The sequence below is a fragment of the Mesoplodon mirus genome (assembly GCF_964341445.2).
Source record: "Mesoplodon mirus genome assembly, chromosome: 19".
Lineage (NCBI taxonomy): Eukaryota > Metazoa > Chordata > Mammalia > Artiodactyla > Ziphiidae > Mesoplodon > Mesoplodon mirus.
In genome coordinates, this window is record NC_138995.1 from 10,442,220 (window position 1) to 10,458,858 (window position 16,639).

Here is a 16,639-nt window from a genome sequence, read left to right on the forward strand (position 1 = left end):
AATTACAGTGGCAGATATGACAGAATTTTATTTTTCTCCCATGTAACAGTCCCAAGTGAATAGTCCAGGATGGTGGGTTGCTTTGCTCCACAGACTCATTCAGAGATCCAAGCTCTTACCATCTTCTGGCTCTAACTTTCCTGCAGGAATTGTCTTCATCTGTGTAGTCAAGGCTGGGTTGCAGATAAATCATGGAAAAGGGAAAGAGAATCCAGGGAATCTGGCTTGTCCCCTAAATTGGAGATGACTGCAAGAATGATTTTCACTCATATCCCATTGGCTTAAGTTAAATTTCAGAGCTACATTGAACTGCACCAGAATTTAAGTAATGCTGTTTCTACCTGGGCAGCTATGGGCTCAGATTCTACTCTATTGCCAGATAAAAAAAGGAGGATGGATTCTGATGGCTAGTCAGAAGTTTGTCACATGTAACGACAGACAGAGGTATTACCTCCTACAAACAAGATGAATGCCACAAGATCATACATTTAAAAAATATTTATTAAGTGCCTACTATGTGCCTGATCCTTTTTCGTACATGTGTAAGGAAAGCATTGTTAAATATACTGTGGGTGAAATTATGCAACAGTATAAACACATTTTTCTACTTAAAAAAATGTTTTTTAAATTTTTATTTACTTATTTATTTGGTTGCACCAGGTCTTAGTAGTGGCAGATGGGCTTCTTAGTTGTGGCACATGAACTCTTAGTTGCATCATGCATGTGGGATCTAGTTCCCTGACCAGGGATCAAACCCGGGCCCCCAGCATTGGGAGTGTGGAGTCTTATCCACTGCACCACCAGGCAAGTCCCCATTTTTTTACTTTTGAAAGACTTTTGCTTTTTCAGATAATAGAGGGGAACTGGAAAAAAGGCAAGGGTTTTACCTTCATATTGCAGGAAACATATTCATACCTATCAAATTCCAACAGCTGGCATTATTGTTGTTCTGTGGATAAGCCCACACAAACACCGCTTAGAGAGTTATTGGGGTGTTGGTCTCATAAATCATAACTTGCTTATAGCATGTTTATGAAGCTTCAGTAAAGACTCTTCAGAGGATGACATCAGATCGTTGAGATTAAATTCAACCTCAAAGGAGGGTTTTTTCCCCAAAATAATTAAGGCAACAAACAAGGCACATTTTGCAGTCATTCCCCGGATATGATAAGTCACACCATCTTCAGGGTTCGTGTACTCAAAGCAGTGAATAATAATATGATGACCAGAGCGTGTCAGGTGATTCTGCTGGTAGACGCTGGGATGCAGGAAATATTCCAGAGGCACCAGGAACACGTTCTTAACTTCATCAGGGTTAGGCTTGGCCTGGAAGTTGGAGTCTATAAATCCTACAACAGGGGTTATCAGTGTATCTCTCTGAAAGCAAAACACAAAAGATACAAACTGAGAAGTGAAGACATACCGTTTCAAAAAAAAACATGGTTAAAAGCATGCCACTTCTACATAAGCTAAGCTCACAGGCCAAAGCAATCAGTTACATAAAACTTGCTCCATAAGTAAACTTTATGTCCCCCTAAATGGGAGTGGTCTCTGCCCATGAGTCTGGAAATGCTATTTTTGGGGAACATAAATTGGTACAATCTTTTGGAACAGAGATTTAGTACTATTATAAAAATGTGCTCCCTTTGGCCCTGAAATTGCATTTGTGTGAGTACACCTGTATGATAAATTCCTACCAGTGAGAAAAGATAAACGTACAAGACTGAAGCATTATTTGCAGTAGTCCCAAACTAAAGTTATCACTGCTCAATGGATGGATATTTAGGGTAGATCAATTACAACTATATCCATATAATGGGGTACTATGCAGCCCTTAAAAAGAATATGATAAGACACCTTTCCTTATCAGTATAGACATGTGCCATCTTATCAATAGAAAAGTGACATCATATTAATTGTGGCATATTCCCATTTATGGAAAATTATATATATATATATTATACTGTTTTATATAACATATATGTTTATAAGTGGGGGGGGGATTTCTATTTACAACCACTACTGTGCTGAAATGAATGTAGGGTGCTGTTAACTGAAAGATTCTACTGAAAATCTTGAGGGGAGGCCTGGAGTTTAGTGTAGGAGCTGATAAAGGCTGCATGACCTTGAATTAGAAAGTGAGAAGAATCAGGAATTCCTGGGAGAACTCCTAAGAGGAAGTGGGTGGGAAAATCCAGGGATACATTGTGAGGCTGGGGTTCTATAGGAGGATAAACAGGCCTGTGGAAAATTCTGAGGAAGGACAGCTAAAGCATGTTTAAGAACAGTGATGACTGGGACTTCCCTGGCGGTCCAGTGGTTAAGACTCCACGCTCTCAATGCAGGGGGCACGGGTTCGATCCCTGGTCGGGGAACTAAGATCCCACATGCCGCATGGTGCAGCCAAAAAAAAAAAGAACAGTGATGACTCAGACCATTAACCAAATTAACGATGAAAGTCAACATTTGGACCAGGAGCGGAGGATGGGAGCACAGACTTTAGACATCCTTAGGGTGGGAAATCTGGGGTCATGAGTTGCCAGAGGCCAGAGGCTTTGTTCCAGCAGCAGCCCTCACTGTGCCTGGCCCTGCATGAAGGCTCAGCCTCTTCTGTCCCAGGGTTCCCCAAAGGCGGCCTCTGCAATGCAGACTCAGATGCAAGTGATTTCTTAAGGAAGTGCTCCCAGGAGAAAGTGGTGAGGAAGGGAGCGGGGAAGAAAGACGGGTATCGGGGAAGCCAGGCAAGGATGCTGCGGGGACCTGTGGGATGTAAAGTACACCTTCGAGTCTGTCCCACGAGGCGAGGGGGCTGGGCTTTCATGCCGCTCAGTCATTGGCTGAGGACTGCCCGGCTGGAAGTAAATCAAGGCAGTGCTGCCTCTCTGTGCATCAGGGGAGGCGGTTCCAGTAGTCCAAGGGCACGGGTCTTGGAAGAAAGCTGCTGGTGTGTGTATCAGAGACACGGCCTAAAAGGACTAAGAAGGCATCTGGACGGAGCCTGGAGTATCGCTCAGCACGCATCCGTGGCTGCTATTTCCATTCAAAGACCATAACCTTCTCTAGAATCCAACACCCTCCCCCTGATTCTTCACAACAACCTGCCCACGAGGAAGCTTGAACAATGGCAACTGGACAAGAAAAACTTGCCCAAGGTCACGTCCAGCTAACACTTGGCAGAAACCAGGATTCGACCACGGGCCTGCTGCCCACACACTCAAATTCTATCAAACACGAGATGGCACACCAGCGGGTGGCTTAAATACGACGGTGGAGAGTTCCCAGCTGCAGCTCCGATTTCATCCCCTCCCGAGGACTGAGGGCCACACTTGTTAGGCAGGTGCATGGACAGTGACTTTGCATGGCAGTGCCGGCCCTTAAATTGGATGTCAGAGTCTGAGGAAATTGGTGGGGAAAAAAAAAAATCAAAGCCTCAAAAGGAGATCATGGTTTAAGACTGAATGTTTCAGATGCAGAGTCAGGCACGTTCAACATGGTTCAAGCTTAGAAGAGTAAGAGAGACTCTGGGAATCTGTGGATGAAGTAGCATCTCTGGACATCCGGTCTCTAGAAACACAGGTGTCTGAATTGGCAGGGGAAAAAAAGGTGGTGCATGGCAGACATCCTAGGACCCATGAAACTCTGAATTTGGCCATTTGCTGAGTTGAAATGCCATGGAGACAGGCTTCTGCTGTGGACGTAGGGTGAGGCAGGCTTTAGGGCCCCTGGAAGAAGCTGCAGGCTATTAGAAACATCCCCGGAAGTCAGGATACACCACTGAAATGTTACAGGAATTGGGCCTTTGGGAGGCAAAGAAAAGGATCGAGACTGGCAGGCATGGGCCACGTACAGAGAAACAGGAGAACGGTCCCCCAAGGGCTCTGCAGAGAGAAGTTCATACGTGTACGACAAAAGGACAAGCGGGTTGGGGGCTGGAAGGCGTGGGAGGGTTAACGCCGGGTGTGGGTAAAAGCCAATGACACCCCAAAACATCTCCAGGCATTGCCCTGTGTTCCCTGGGGGACAAAATTACCCCCAGTTAAGAACCACTGGATTAGATTAAGCTTCTAAGCATTAAATAAATGGCATTTTGGTAGCACATTTAAAAGATCTGCAAGGTCCAAAAAACAAAATGACCCTCACTAGCGCTTCTAAAACACAGTACACCTTTCGTGAAAGCCTTTGTTCATTCTAATTTCTCGTTGATGTGATCAGCATTATATCAAGGGCAGGTCATCTTAGAAACCTCCTGCTCCGGGAGCATCTGGTCCACGGAGATCTCCTGAAGACCCATAAACACCTCTGAAGACTGTTATATCCTATCCCCTCAAGGGCAGAACTCAGTAGCTCCTGGGGACCTTGGACATGGAGTTACTCTTACTTTGGGAACTTACAACCATTATGCGTTTTGTCAAGAGTTCTAAAATCAATCCCTAAGATGTGCTGGGGGGTTTGCAGACATCCTCTGAAAAGGGGTCCCAGTAGAAAACACAGTTGAAGAGGAAGTAATTGACACATATCTTGTCCTAATCCCATGTTCCTTTTCTCTGTCTCATTTCTTTTTCATTGAGGATGCATTTATTGCCATTAGCTTCTTCCAAACTAAATCTCCCTTGAGTGGTGACCTTTCTATTTTTAAAATGGACCCAACTAAGACATATCTCAGCACCACCGATCTTCACAAAGGGTGATCTGGTTTTCTAATTTTTAGGTATCAGTGGGATTCTTCCTTTGACATAAAAATTCACCTGGAAGCCCGATACTATTTAAAACATAAAAAAATTTACACCTACCTCTGATATGTGATGAGTACAGTTCACCTCTGTGATATTCTTCCCTCAAGCCCATAACCTTAGCTTAACCAGGAGAAAAATATCGGATAAACCCCAACTGAGGAGCATTCTAGAACATACCTGACCAGTACACCTCAAAAGTGTCAAGGTCATGAAAATAATGGAAGGCTAAGAAACTGTCACAGATCAGAGAATAAGGAGACATGACAATCAAGCACAACATGGTGTCCTGGATCTCATCCAGGACAGAAAGGAGGACACTAGTAGAAAAACTAGTAAAAGACAAGAGTGGAGTTTAGGTAATGGTAATGTACTAACATTGGTTTCTTAGTTGTCACCAATGTACCACAGTGACGTCCGATGTCAATAAGGGGGGCACCCGTGTACGGGTATGCAAGAACTCTCTGTGATATCTTTGTGACTTTTCCGTAAATCTGTAACTATTCTAAAATTAAAAGTTTATATGAATAATGTTACACTGATAAAACAACGCTGTTATCCAACTTCAAATTTACTCCTTCTAAAGTCAATTAGTATTTACTTCTTCTAAAGTCAATTAGTACAACAACGAAATTGTTGTGTTCAGTTCATATGAAATAAGGTCTGGCTATCTCAGCCCCAGGATTCATTTTGTTGTTATGTTTGTTTGTTTGTTTGGTATATACTATCAAGGAAATCCTGCTTCACACAGAAATGCAGTTACAAGTAGTAACTGCTTTTAAACAGCTACCCTAGTGATCTCAGGATACTGCTCAATTAATGTGACATGGAGAAACTTGGTTCCACGGTATGTGCAAAAATGAGTATCCTTAGGGCAAAAGTGATACCCTGGTGGCCTCCGAGGGGCTGAAATTTGGTATGCTCAAGTGTGTATTATTGTTTCAAGAGAATTCTCAAAATAAATGCACACTGGAGAAAACTAAATGTGAACTGAATGTTAATGAAACAATTCTGAGCCATCTGCAGGGTTCCACAGCACCTGGTTTGAAAACCACTGATGGAGTTCAGCCCTTTCATTTCTGGATGGGGAAGGAGGGGCCCATACAGGAAGGGGGGCTTGCCTAAGGCCTCTTAGCTCACAAGGGGCAAAGTCCACACATGAACCAGGCTCTTGACTCGGTACAGCACTCTTGAGGGCCCTGTTTGGCCAAACATGGAATCCTGAAGATATCCACTGTGTGCTCATGAGAGTCTAAGAAACCCAGTTCCATCCCAAGCCTTACGTCAAACAGCACTGGTACCAGGCGGCAGACGACCTCCACCTGATGAGGGTGCAGCCCCACTTCCTCCTGGGCTTCCCGGAGAGCCGTGGCCACGTCGTCCGCATCTGTAGGTTCGCACTTGCCTCCAGGAAAGCAGACCTCTCCAGGCGACCTCCTCAGCTGGATATGGAGGGAAAAGAGCTGCAGTGTGGGATTCCAAGTTTGGTGCCGTTCACTCATTCAACAAGTATGCACTGAATTTCTGTCTTGTGCCAGAGACCATTCCCACACTCGTGGTAACAAGTGGGAATAAGACCAAAAAGAAAAGTTCGGTGTTTTTTTTTGAATCCTTTTAAAAAATGAACTTGGACAACTACCCTCACTTCTGATTTTTCTCTCCTTGCCCTCCAAAGATACCATACACACACAAACAGATTTACATGGATGAGGAAAAAAAGTGGAACAAAAGGAGAACGAAAAGAGCAATGTCCTCAGTGACCTTTACTGAGTGCTTACCGTGTTCTGGGCATGCTGCTTCACGTGGAGTTCTTTTCACTGAGTCCTCAGCACAGCTCTATAAGTGACTATTTTTTAAAGTGTTTGTTTAATTGAAGTCAAATTCACATAATATGAAATTAACCCTTAAGAGAAAAAATTTTAATATGTTTTTTCATTGGAGTATAGTTGATTTACAATGTTGTGTTAGTTTCTGGTATACAGCAAAGTGATTCAGCTATATATATAGATACATATATTCTGAGATACAGATATATATTCTGATATCTATATCTATATATATCAGATATCTATATATATCAGAATCTATATCTATATATATCAGATATATATCTCTATCATCTATCTGCCTATCTATCATCTATCATCTATCTATCTAACATCTATCTGTCTATCATCTATCTGCCTATCTATCATCTATCATCTATCATCTATATATCTAACATCTATCAGCTATCTGTAATCTATCTATAATCTATCATCTATCTGTCTATCATCTATCTATCATCACCTATCATCTATCATCTATCTATCGTCTATCTATCATCTATGTATGTATCTATCTATCATCTGTCTACTTATCTATCATCTATCTGCCTGCCTATCTATCATCTATCTATTATCTATCTGTCTATCATCTATCTATTGTCTATCATCTATAATCTATTATCTATCATCTCTCTGTCTATCTATCATCTCTCTATCATCTATCTATCATCTGTCTGTCTATCTGTCATCTACCTGTCTATCTATCATCGATCTATCACCATCGATCATCTGTCTGTCTCCTGGGGCCCTGCTTATATGAGACTCCAGGGAGGGACACAGCTCCAGTAATGCCTCAGGGAATTTCTTACTCCCACAGCCAAATAGGGCCTAAAGTCAGATGTAATTAGATTGAAATACTTCTTTGAAAAAAAATGTGACCTTTTCACAGAAAAGGTCTGTGAAATTTATGGTCTAAGATGATTCTTACGTAACAATCAACAGGCAAAGCAACTCCGAGTGAAACCGAGACCCATTTTGGGGTTCTCTAGATTTTCTACACTACTGTCTGTCTGTCTGATAATATTAAGAATATATTTAAGTGCTTCTCTGGTGATTTTGGCAGAGCTGGGAACAGACCCTGGTCCCTGCTTCCCACTGAGTACCTCCCATTGGAACTTGGATTTTCATCACCTCATGTGTTTATGTCATTGTTGCCAGACCCAGACCACAGAGAATCCACATGTCTAATCCCAAACCCAAAAATCTTCAGCTGATTCCTCAGCTTCCCCCTGACCGCACCCAAGGGATATTTCTTATTCTGCTTACAAAGCCTATTTTCTCATTATTGTGGCTTGTTTTCTTTTTTTACTAGGATAACTTTGAAATGACTGTTTCCCCAACTTTTCCTCAGAAGTACTCCCAATAGCAAGGGAGAGTGACAGTACCCAGGGGTGTACCCAAGGGAACTCCATTCCCAAGCCCAACATTTCTTTAAAGTGGAACGATTTATCGTAAAAACTCAGGCCACATCTGCTAATGATACTAATGGTGACAGCTGAGACTTACTGAATCCTTGCCAAGTGCCAGCACTGTTTTAGGTGCTTTACATTTGTTACCCTGTCAAGCCCTCACAGCAGCCCTATGATGCAGGTACTAATAGCTTGTCCTCATTTTGCAAGTGAAAACATTACAGCACAGAGAGGGTAATTAATTAGGACAAAGTCACACAGCTTCAACAAGACTCTGCATTTGAACATAGGCAGCCAGCTTAGGGCCCAGGCTGTCAACTTTAGTGCTCTAGAATTTTCACATTATACCTGGGGTGGGAGTAGTCTAAAACAGTGGCTCTCAGTGGGGGCAATTTTATCCCCTCCCCATCCCTGCTGAAACAGTAGGCAATGTCTGGAGACATTTGTGGTTGTCACAAAAGTGTGTGTGAGTGTGTGTGTCTGTCTGTGTGTGTGTTACTGGCATGTAGTGGGTAGAGGCCAGGGATGTTGTTAAACATCCTATAATGCACAGGCCAACTCCACCAACAAAGAATTATCCAGCCCAAATGCCAGTGGCTGGATAAGAAACCCTGGCCTAAAAGTATTTTAAATTACTTGCTAGCTAAATTACTTATTTTACTTTCCAAAACTTCTCCAAAACAGCCCTGTTATCCTGTGGCTTCATGTACTTCTCAAACATCACAATTTTGAGAGTACAGGTGAGAATCTAGAACCTCAAAATATGTGCCAGTGACAGCATTTCATGGGGTTTTCACATGTCCTGAGACTTTAATGGAAGGAGCCTTTTTGTCACCTACCTTCTCTGACCGAAGGGTGAACAACAGGTGGAGTTTTCCTTCTTTAGCCAACAATGGTAAAAGGATGGAACATTTGTTAGACAACAAGTGAGAATATTTGGTCCCAACGTCATGTTTTCTTAAGAGGGCCTTAGCGTCATCTATCAAACTGTTTCTAAAATGGAAACAAACCAAACAGGTTAGTAACCAGAGTTATGATGTCATACAGAGTGAAGTAAGTCATTAAAAAAATATCGTATATTAACGCATATATGTGGAATCTAGAAAAATGGTACAGATGAATCTATTTGCAGGGCAGGAATAGAGGCAGACATAGAAAATGGATGTGTGGACACAGCATGGGAAGGGGTGTGTGGGACAAACTGGGAGATTAGGACTGACAAATATACACTACCATGTGTAAAACTGCTAGCTAGTGGGAACCTGCTGTGTAGCACAGGGAGCTCAGCCCGGTGCTCTGTGATGACCTAGATGGGTGGGATGGGGGGTGGAGAGGGAGGCTGAAGAGGGAGGGGATATGGGGATATACGTATACATATAGCTGATTCACTTCATTGTACAGCAGAAACTAACACAATATTGTAAAGCATCTATAGTCCTAAAAAAAAAAAAAGTTCTGAATCCTGAAGCAGTGTTTCTGCTTCGTTGTGTGTCCTGGCATTTACCATTTCTGAGTCTCAGTGTACTTTTTAATAATATGGCAGCAGTAATAATACCCAAATCACGTGACTGTTGGCGAGCTAAAATGAGGCAAAAAACTAAGAACACAGTTCCGTACCTGAGTTCACTTTAGAAGCTAAATGAATTTTAAATGATGGTAAATATTCTTTCAACAGTGCAGTAGCTCAGTGTTGAAATCCATAATAATATTCAGGAAGACAGGTTTGCAGAGCAAGTCACTGTAAGGTTAGACCATCGTAAGGTTAAGGACTTTCTCTTAACCTGGCCCTTATGTCACATTATCAAACCCTTGTCTTCAAATGCCTTGTAACAGTGGTTCCCAAACTTAAGCAGCAACAGAATCACCCAGAGGTCTTGTTACAACATAGATTGCTGGGTCTACCTGTGACTTAGTAAAAGCCAAGTATTTAGATTTATAAGCACAAATGATGCCCTGAATCCATAAATATGGGTCTGTTTTGGTCTTTTTGACAGAAGGGAGCATGGCCTTGCTGACTCCTTGATTTTGAACTTCTAGCCTCAGAACTGTGGAAGAATACATTTCTGTTGTTTTAAGCCATCCAGTTTAGGATACTTTGTTATGGCAGCCCTAGAAACTAACAGTTTGATTTTAACTTTTCTATGGTTAAGGCAGTTTTGCATAAGGGGCAAAATCGGGTATTTAAGTGAGGCAGAACTGGTTTCAAAGTGTTAGGAACGACCTCTCTAAGCCTCCCTTTCCTCATCTGTGACATGCTGAAGATATTTGTGATGATTAAATGACATGGTTCTGTGGCTGACACTCAGGGCCCAAGGAATGGTAACATGTTATCACAAATGTCTCAGTCCTTAGGCAGTTGTTGCCAGAGATGTTTGCTATTTTTGCTTCTTTCTACGAGGCAGAATGCTCAGTAATGTGGTTGGGTAACAGCAGTGGATGTCAAAAGCGACCACATGGCCTGAAAAGAGAAACGGAATGCTGGCACTGGAGGGGACTCCAGAGCGCATCCCGTGCACACAGGCCCGCGTCCAGAAAAGGACACTGTCCCTACCGGGAATGCGAGGGACTACTTAAAAGTGTGGCTTTTCAGAGGCGCCCAGAACTGACCAGAGGGACCAGCAGAAGCAAGTCTGCAAAAACGTTCCCATTAGGGGGCTGGTCCTTGGGGTAATCGCCATAAAAACACCAAGAGTAGCATCCACCCCATTCTGGCCATGGGTTACCTCACCTTCTTCCCATGCTTTTCTCATTAAGGTGAAAACACGATCACGTCCTGGCTCAGAGCGGTTACGTAACTGAGACCCAAGATCCCGACCTGGAACCCAGAGCTGCCTGGCGCGGCCTCGCAGTCCCTGAGGTCGGACTCTGGAGACCGGGTGAGCGGAAGAAGAAAGTCCTTGGAGGAGGGGTGTGCACCCACGATAGCCACAAACGGCTCTGTCTTTGGCGGGAGAAGCTGCGAAGGCCCAGGGACCCTGCGAGCGGCCAAGAGAGGTGAGCGCCCCGGAGAGCGGGCTCGGAGGGTGGGCAAGCGGGCTCAGCAAAAAGTAGCCAAAAGGCGCCGGTCGTACGTGGCCAGCGATCTGTTCGGCCTCGCCGCGAGCAAGGCCGGGCCAGGCAGGGCTCGGGGTGCCAGGGCCGGGGAGGCTTTACCTGACTGGCTCCTGGGGAGGACAGGATCGCCACATCGTCCCCGGGAAAGTTTGTTTCCGGTAACTCCTACCCGGGCGGGCGGGGGAGAAAAACAAATCGCCCGGACGGGCATGCGCAGAGCAGCTCTGGGCCTGGGGCAGGGAGAGAAGCGGGGCCTGGGGACGGATATGGGGCGGGGCCTGTGGCCGGAGGCGGGGATGGAGCGGGTTCTAGGGTCAGAAGCAGGACTGAGCAGAGAGCCGTAGGCGGAGGATCGGGGCGGGGCGAGACGTGAGGGCGGGGCTAGTGGGGCTTTAAAAGCCGCGCCCTCCCGGTCGCGCAAAGTAGCTCTCAGCTCTCCCTCAAATGCTGGAGGTAAATGAGGCATTCTGAAATTGACAACTGTGAAAAAAGACAAAAGTGAAAATGCAGTGCTGGTGAGTTGAGAGTATTCTTACACTCGCACTCACTGTTGCTAGGAGGTCAAGTTGGTTCAACTTTTCTAAACAGCAGTCAACACATGACTACCCAGCACGTACTTTGTGCTGGATGCAGCTCCCGCAGTGAGCGAAAAGACACCGCAGAGCTTACAGTCAAATGGGAGAGAGAGACACGAATCAAAAAATTACATAGATAAAGCAGAAGTCCTTAGTCCTTGGAGAGCATGTGAGGGAGAAACAGATCAGGGAAGGCTCACCAGAGAGATTGACAGCGGAGCTGACGTCGAAAGCAGCTATTCTCCAAGTGTGGTCCTGGGACCAGCCATGACCGTCCACGTCAGCACCACCTGTGTGCTGTTAAAAATAGGTAGATTCTGGGGTCCCGCCCCGGGGCTGCTGGATCAGAAACTGAGGGTAGAGCACAGCGATCTGTACTGGAAGGGGATTCTGATGCGCCGAGAGGGAGAAGGGCAGGGAGAGCGTTCCAAGAAGAAGGACAAGTTTGTGCAGAGACCCCAGAAGTAGCTGGAGAAGAGCAGTGAGAGGGAGCCTGGTTTGAGCTGACACTTAAGAGGTCACTTCAGAGGCTGAAGGCTAGGCTGACTTCTCCATCCTGCACAGAAGGTGCAGTGCCCGGGGTCCTCAATAATTTCAAGACCCCATGAAAATACTTTAATTTTAATTTCTTCTAAACGAAGAAAATGAATACAATAATATGCAAAATATAATAATGAATCCAGCCTGGCTTATATTCATCTCTATACCAATGCAATCTTAAAATAGAATTCATTTTATTATTTTATGGAGGAAGGGGTGTCCATAAACCCAAAATTACCTAGGGCCCATGAAAATCACAGTGTGGCCCTGGGTCATGGGATAGTTGGGCCACGGTTCCCAAGACCTTTAAAACCACTAAGCTCAGGGCTTCCCTGGTGGCGCAGTAGTTGAGAGTCCACCTGCCGATGCAGGGGACACGGGTTCATGCCCTGATCCGGGAAGATCCCACATGCCGCGGAGCGGCTGGGCCCGTGAGCCATGGCCGCTGGGCCTGCGCGTCCGGAGCCTGTGCTCCGCAACGAGAGAGGCCACAACAGTGAGAGGCCCGCGTACCGCAAAAAACAAACAAAAAAGGTCATTTTGTAGAGTAGAGCCCTGGGAATAGAGGAAAAGGCTTTGGAAGCCACAGCAGATGGAGGTTGACCTTCTTTCTAAAGGAAAGGAATAACAGGTCTGGGTTTTCAGGAAGATCCCTGTGGAATCAGGGTGGGAGATGGATTGGAAGTGAGGAGAGATTGGAGGTAGTTGGGTGGGGGCAGCTCTTCCAAAAGTCTGCGCTGAAGGAACCAGAAAAAAAATGCTTTAAACCTTCTGAAAAATCCCCATCCATACTCCTGACTTCAAAAATCAGAATGTAGCAGGAGTTTGGATTGCCTTCATGTAAAAAGTAGAGTCCTGAGATGCTTTGCTGTATACCAAGGCTATATGCAGGGCATCTACTTTCAAGATCAGAAATACTGCTGGAAAAACACTTAGCTTTTATGGCTTTTGTAATTCTGGAAGCAATAGCACAGGGAACATCACAAGGTAAAATGCATCATTATAAGAAGATATATATATATATATCTGCAAAACAATACAGGATTCAAGATTAATGGGCAATGTCTTTTAGAGGAAATGACTTGTCTCTGTAGCTTTTGCACACAGATTTGTTGGTAGTGACATAATTCTGGAAAACGTGTTGAAGAAAAGCAAAGCTATAAAAAGCTTCAGGCCAGCCTGCAAAGCCAACACCTCCATGTGCATTTCTCTCAAAAAAGCACATCCCAGGGGCCAGGGTGAAGCTTATCTGCAGTCCACCCACCTGGAAACATTGTTGAGCAGCACCTCAAGGCCAGGCCTGGGTGGTACAGAGATAAAGGAAATACCAACCAGCCTTTGCAGCAAAGGATGTCTGGGGAAAAGACCTGCAACAATTAGCATTAATGCCAGGTAAGCGCTCTAATCGAGGAGGGGAGCCAAAGTGCTCTGGGGGCCAGGAGCAGCGGGGAAGCAATTAATTCTGTCTGGGGGTAGGCAGTGGGGTCTAGGTAGGCTGTGGTGAGAAGGTAAGGTATAAGGAAACACTGAGCACTTAGCATTACTTTCCTAAGAAGATAAAGCTCAAGAAATGTGAGTTTCCTCCACTCCTTCCTCAATTTGCAGAGGGTCTCTAAACTCTTGCAGGGAAGTCCCAGGGGACAGCTTTCAGATTCGTTCTCACATATCCATCAGGGGATGACGGTTACAGTTGCTGGGCTGGGTATTGGAGGAGTAGACACTTCTCCCATCACCTCCATCCACTCCCCACCCCTCCCCCTGGCAAGTCAGAGAGAGTTAAGGAGGCACAGCCTTCTGCCCTTTTAGCAGAGGAAGATGACAGTGTTCTTTGAGGACTAGGTTGAAGTAGAAATTCCTTTATGAATGGGTCAGGGGTCCTCAGCATCAATATCATCTGGGGGCGAGGAGGCTGCGTGGACATCTAAGTGCCCCGAATCCCACCCTACAGGTACTTATCTCAGGGTGGAAATGCATCCAGGAACAGGCATTTGTGAGCAAGCTTCTAGGTGATCCTGTTGTAACGGTGAAGACACAAGTTTAAGTGCTCCCAAGGGAGACATCTGATGTTGAGAGGGTAAGGCCACCTCCTTTGAACACTGGGTGAGGTACAATCCCCAGAGGGAAGGCAGTTGGTGCCCACCAGTGCCAGGAGGTGTCCTTCCTGGTAGCACTGGAACAATCTTCCTTTCTGGGCTTGGGAGTTGGCAACTGGGGCAGGTCCAGCTCAGGAGAGACTCCAGGGAAGTTGAGTGGATTGTTTTGTACAAAGTGGGCTGAAGTGTACAGATCCCTACTTAATGTGGTGCTTGCTTTTTGGTAAAAGACCCATTAAAAAGGAAAGAGCTTGTGAATTTGATTCAGCATGTTTTCAAGGCTGAGCGCTCCTTCTTGGGCTTGGCATCAAGTTGGATGTTGGAGATATAGGGACACCTGACAGTTGATCCTCGTTGTTGAGGACTTTGATGTCAAATATGGCGGCAAGTAACTCTAGTCTGCACAAGAATCTTCTGGGGGCTAATTAAACATGTAGTCTCTTGGGCTGTGGCCTCATTCGCAATACAAACGCATCTGCATTTGCAGCCAGACCCTTGCGTGATTCAGATATAAGTCTACACTTTGAAAGGGGGAGAAATGGAACTCGAATCTGAAAAAATAAAATAAAAGAGTGGAAATCAGCCAGGCCCAGGAAGTCTGGATAAACACTTCAGCCAAGAAGTCGGTGACCTGAGGCAGTCCTTTATTTTTCTGGCGGCGAGTGTGGACTGGGAACAAAAGGTTAGATAGGGAATATTGGAAAAATGCTTCTAGCACGGCCCTGGATTACAAAAATGTAACTTGCTGGGAATTTATTTCTTGGTACTGCCAATGTGATTTTTCACAGTAATTCATGATGATTTTTCATTCACGTTTAATTTTCATTGTGTAACAATAAAACAGGTATACGCTTGTATATTAAAATGCCTTAAATCTCTGAGTTTCCGTGATCCAGACCTGCTAAAAACTGATGGGCGCCCATCTTTCACAGATTTTTCTACCCTTGTTGGGTCTCATTTCCATGCACATTTAGAAATGAGATAAAGATTAGTTATGTTTGATTCCTTTACCGTCATGTAATCTTTGTGTAATGGAACAATCAAGTAGGTTTAATTACCAGTAACAACTGTGCTGGGAAATTTGTAATCTAAATGAAGGCTCAGCCTAGGATGCATGGAATGGCATGACTGCGCAGCACGACGAGAAGCAGTCTGGTCTCAATTAGCTTGTGAATTAGTTGGGAAATTGGCTTAAGATTTTCCAGCGCATGTGGGAAGCTCAGCCTCTATGGAAGAAACAGATGCTGCTCTACAGGGAATTCGTCATCTGCGTCCTCACCTTGGCATTGGGTCTGCCCACCAGGAACTCACCACTCAACCCTGGTTAAACTCTTTTGCTTGTACAGGTTGGTGAGAGGAGATGGAAACTCACATCCCTCCCCAAATCCAGACTCCACCACTTACCTAGCCTGGTGCCTCACCCAACCCATTCTTTCTTCCTCAACAGAAACCATGCTCTGTGCGCTCTGCACACAGGGACTACACGGTGGCCCGCAGCCTCTCCTGGTGTCTCCGGGACAATGAACACTGCCAGGTGGGCAAAAAGACAGATGGAGAAACTCTTTGAGATGCCTTCCGTTCGCTGCTAGCCTCTGGTTCCATGTCGGTCCTTTGGCTGGGCTGTCTTAAAATGACCACACAGTAGTCTTGTCTGGGATGGAGGGCACTGGTCACGGTTTAAGGTCTTCAGTGGAAGCCAGAAAAGAACATGGGCTGTCGTGAAGTAATTTCAAGGGTCCGATGGTGGAGGATTGTACTTCCAGCAGCCACTGTCCAGTAGAATTTTCTACAGTGATGGAAATGCTCTCTATTGGTACTTTCTAGTACAGTGGCCACTAACCAAATGTGGGTATTGAGCCCTTGAAATGTGGCTAATGTGACAGAACTAAATTTAAAATTTTTTTACTTTTAGATAATTTAAATAGTCACATGTGGCTTGTGGTTACCGTGTTAGTACAGTCAAAGGGTTTCTAAGTTTCCTTCCGTCCTGCAACCTTCTTGGAAACATCAGCTCAAGTCCTCTACAGAGGGGGGTTACCATATCTTCCAGGTTAAAAACTTGCTTTGAGAAAAATTCTTAGAGTTTTTTCCCCAGGGTATTTTGGGGAGATGGAGCTGAAAGCAAGCATCTTACTTCTTTTCTTTGACAAAAGAAAAAAGTAAGCTCACATACCCCCCAGTGGGCACCCATTCCTATCCCACCACCTGTCACATTAGTGAGGGCTTTGAAACCAGGTCTTTAGTTTTACCCAAGACCAACAAAAATGCTTATTTGTTTATACCTACCTACTACATGACATGAGTTGTGTTGAGTTATATGTTGGACACAACGGTTGGCTATCATACCTCTCTTTAAATAATTAATATCGTGGAAGTGGAAATAAAGTATTTTCCGAAGTATGTTCCAAGCAA

General features: G+C 44.8%; 1 protein-coding gene across 2 annotated transcripts; it reads right to left on the reverse strand.

Annotated features, from left to right (window-relative positions):
• Positions 1-15: 15 nt before the first annotated feature.
• NUDT7 (nudix hydrolase 7) lies at positions 16-11,183 on the reverse strand. Of its 2 annotated transcripts, none has more exons than XM_082606380.1 (4): positions 11,119-11,183; positions 8,805-8,958; positions 6,014-6,172; positions 16-1,377 (listed from the first exon to the last, which is right to left on the reverse strand). In XM_082606380.1, the coding sequence occupies exons 1-4, from the start codon at positions 11,151-11,153 to the stop codon at positions 1,009-1,011; spliced, it is 717 nt and encodes a 238-aa protein (XP_082462506.1). In that variant the 5' UTR covers positions 11,154-11,183; the 3' UTR covers positions 16-1,008. The 2 variants fall into 2 exon arrangements, with proteins under 2 accessions (XP_082462506.1, XP_082462507.1); XM_082606381.1 differs by lacking the exon at positions 11,119-11,183 and adding an exon at positions 10,694-10,836.
• Between the last annotated feature and the right edge of the window lie 5,456 nt (positions 11,184-16,639).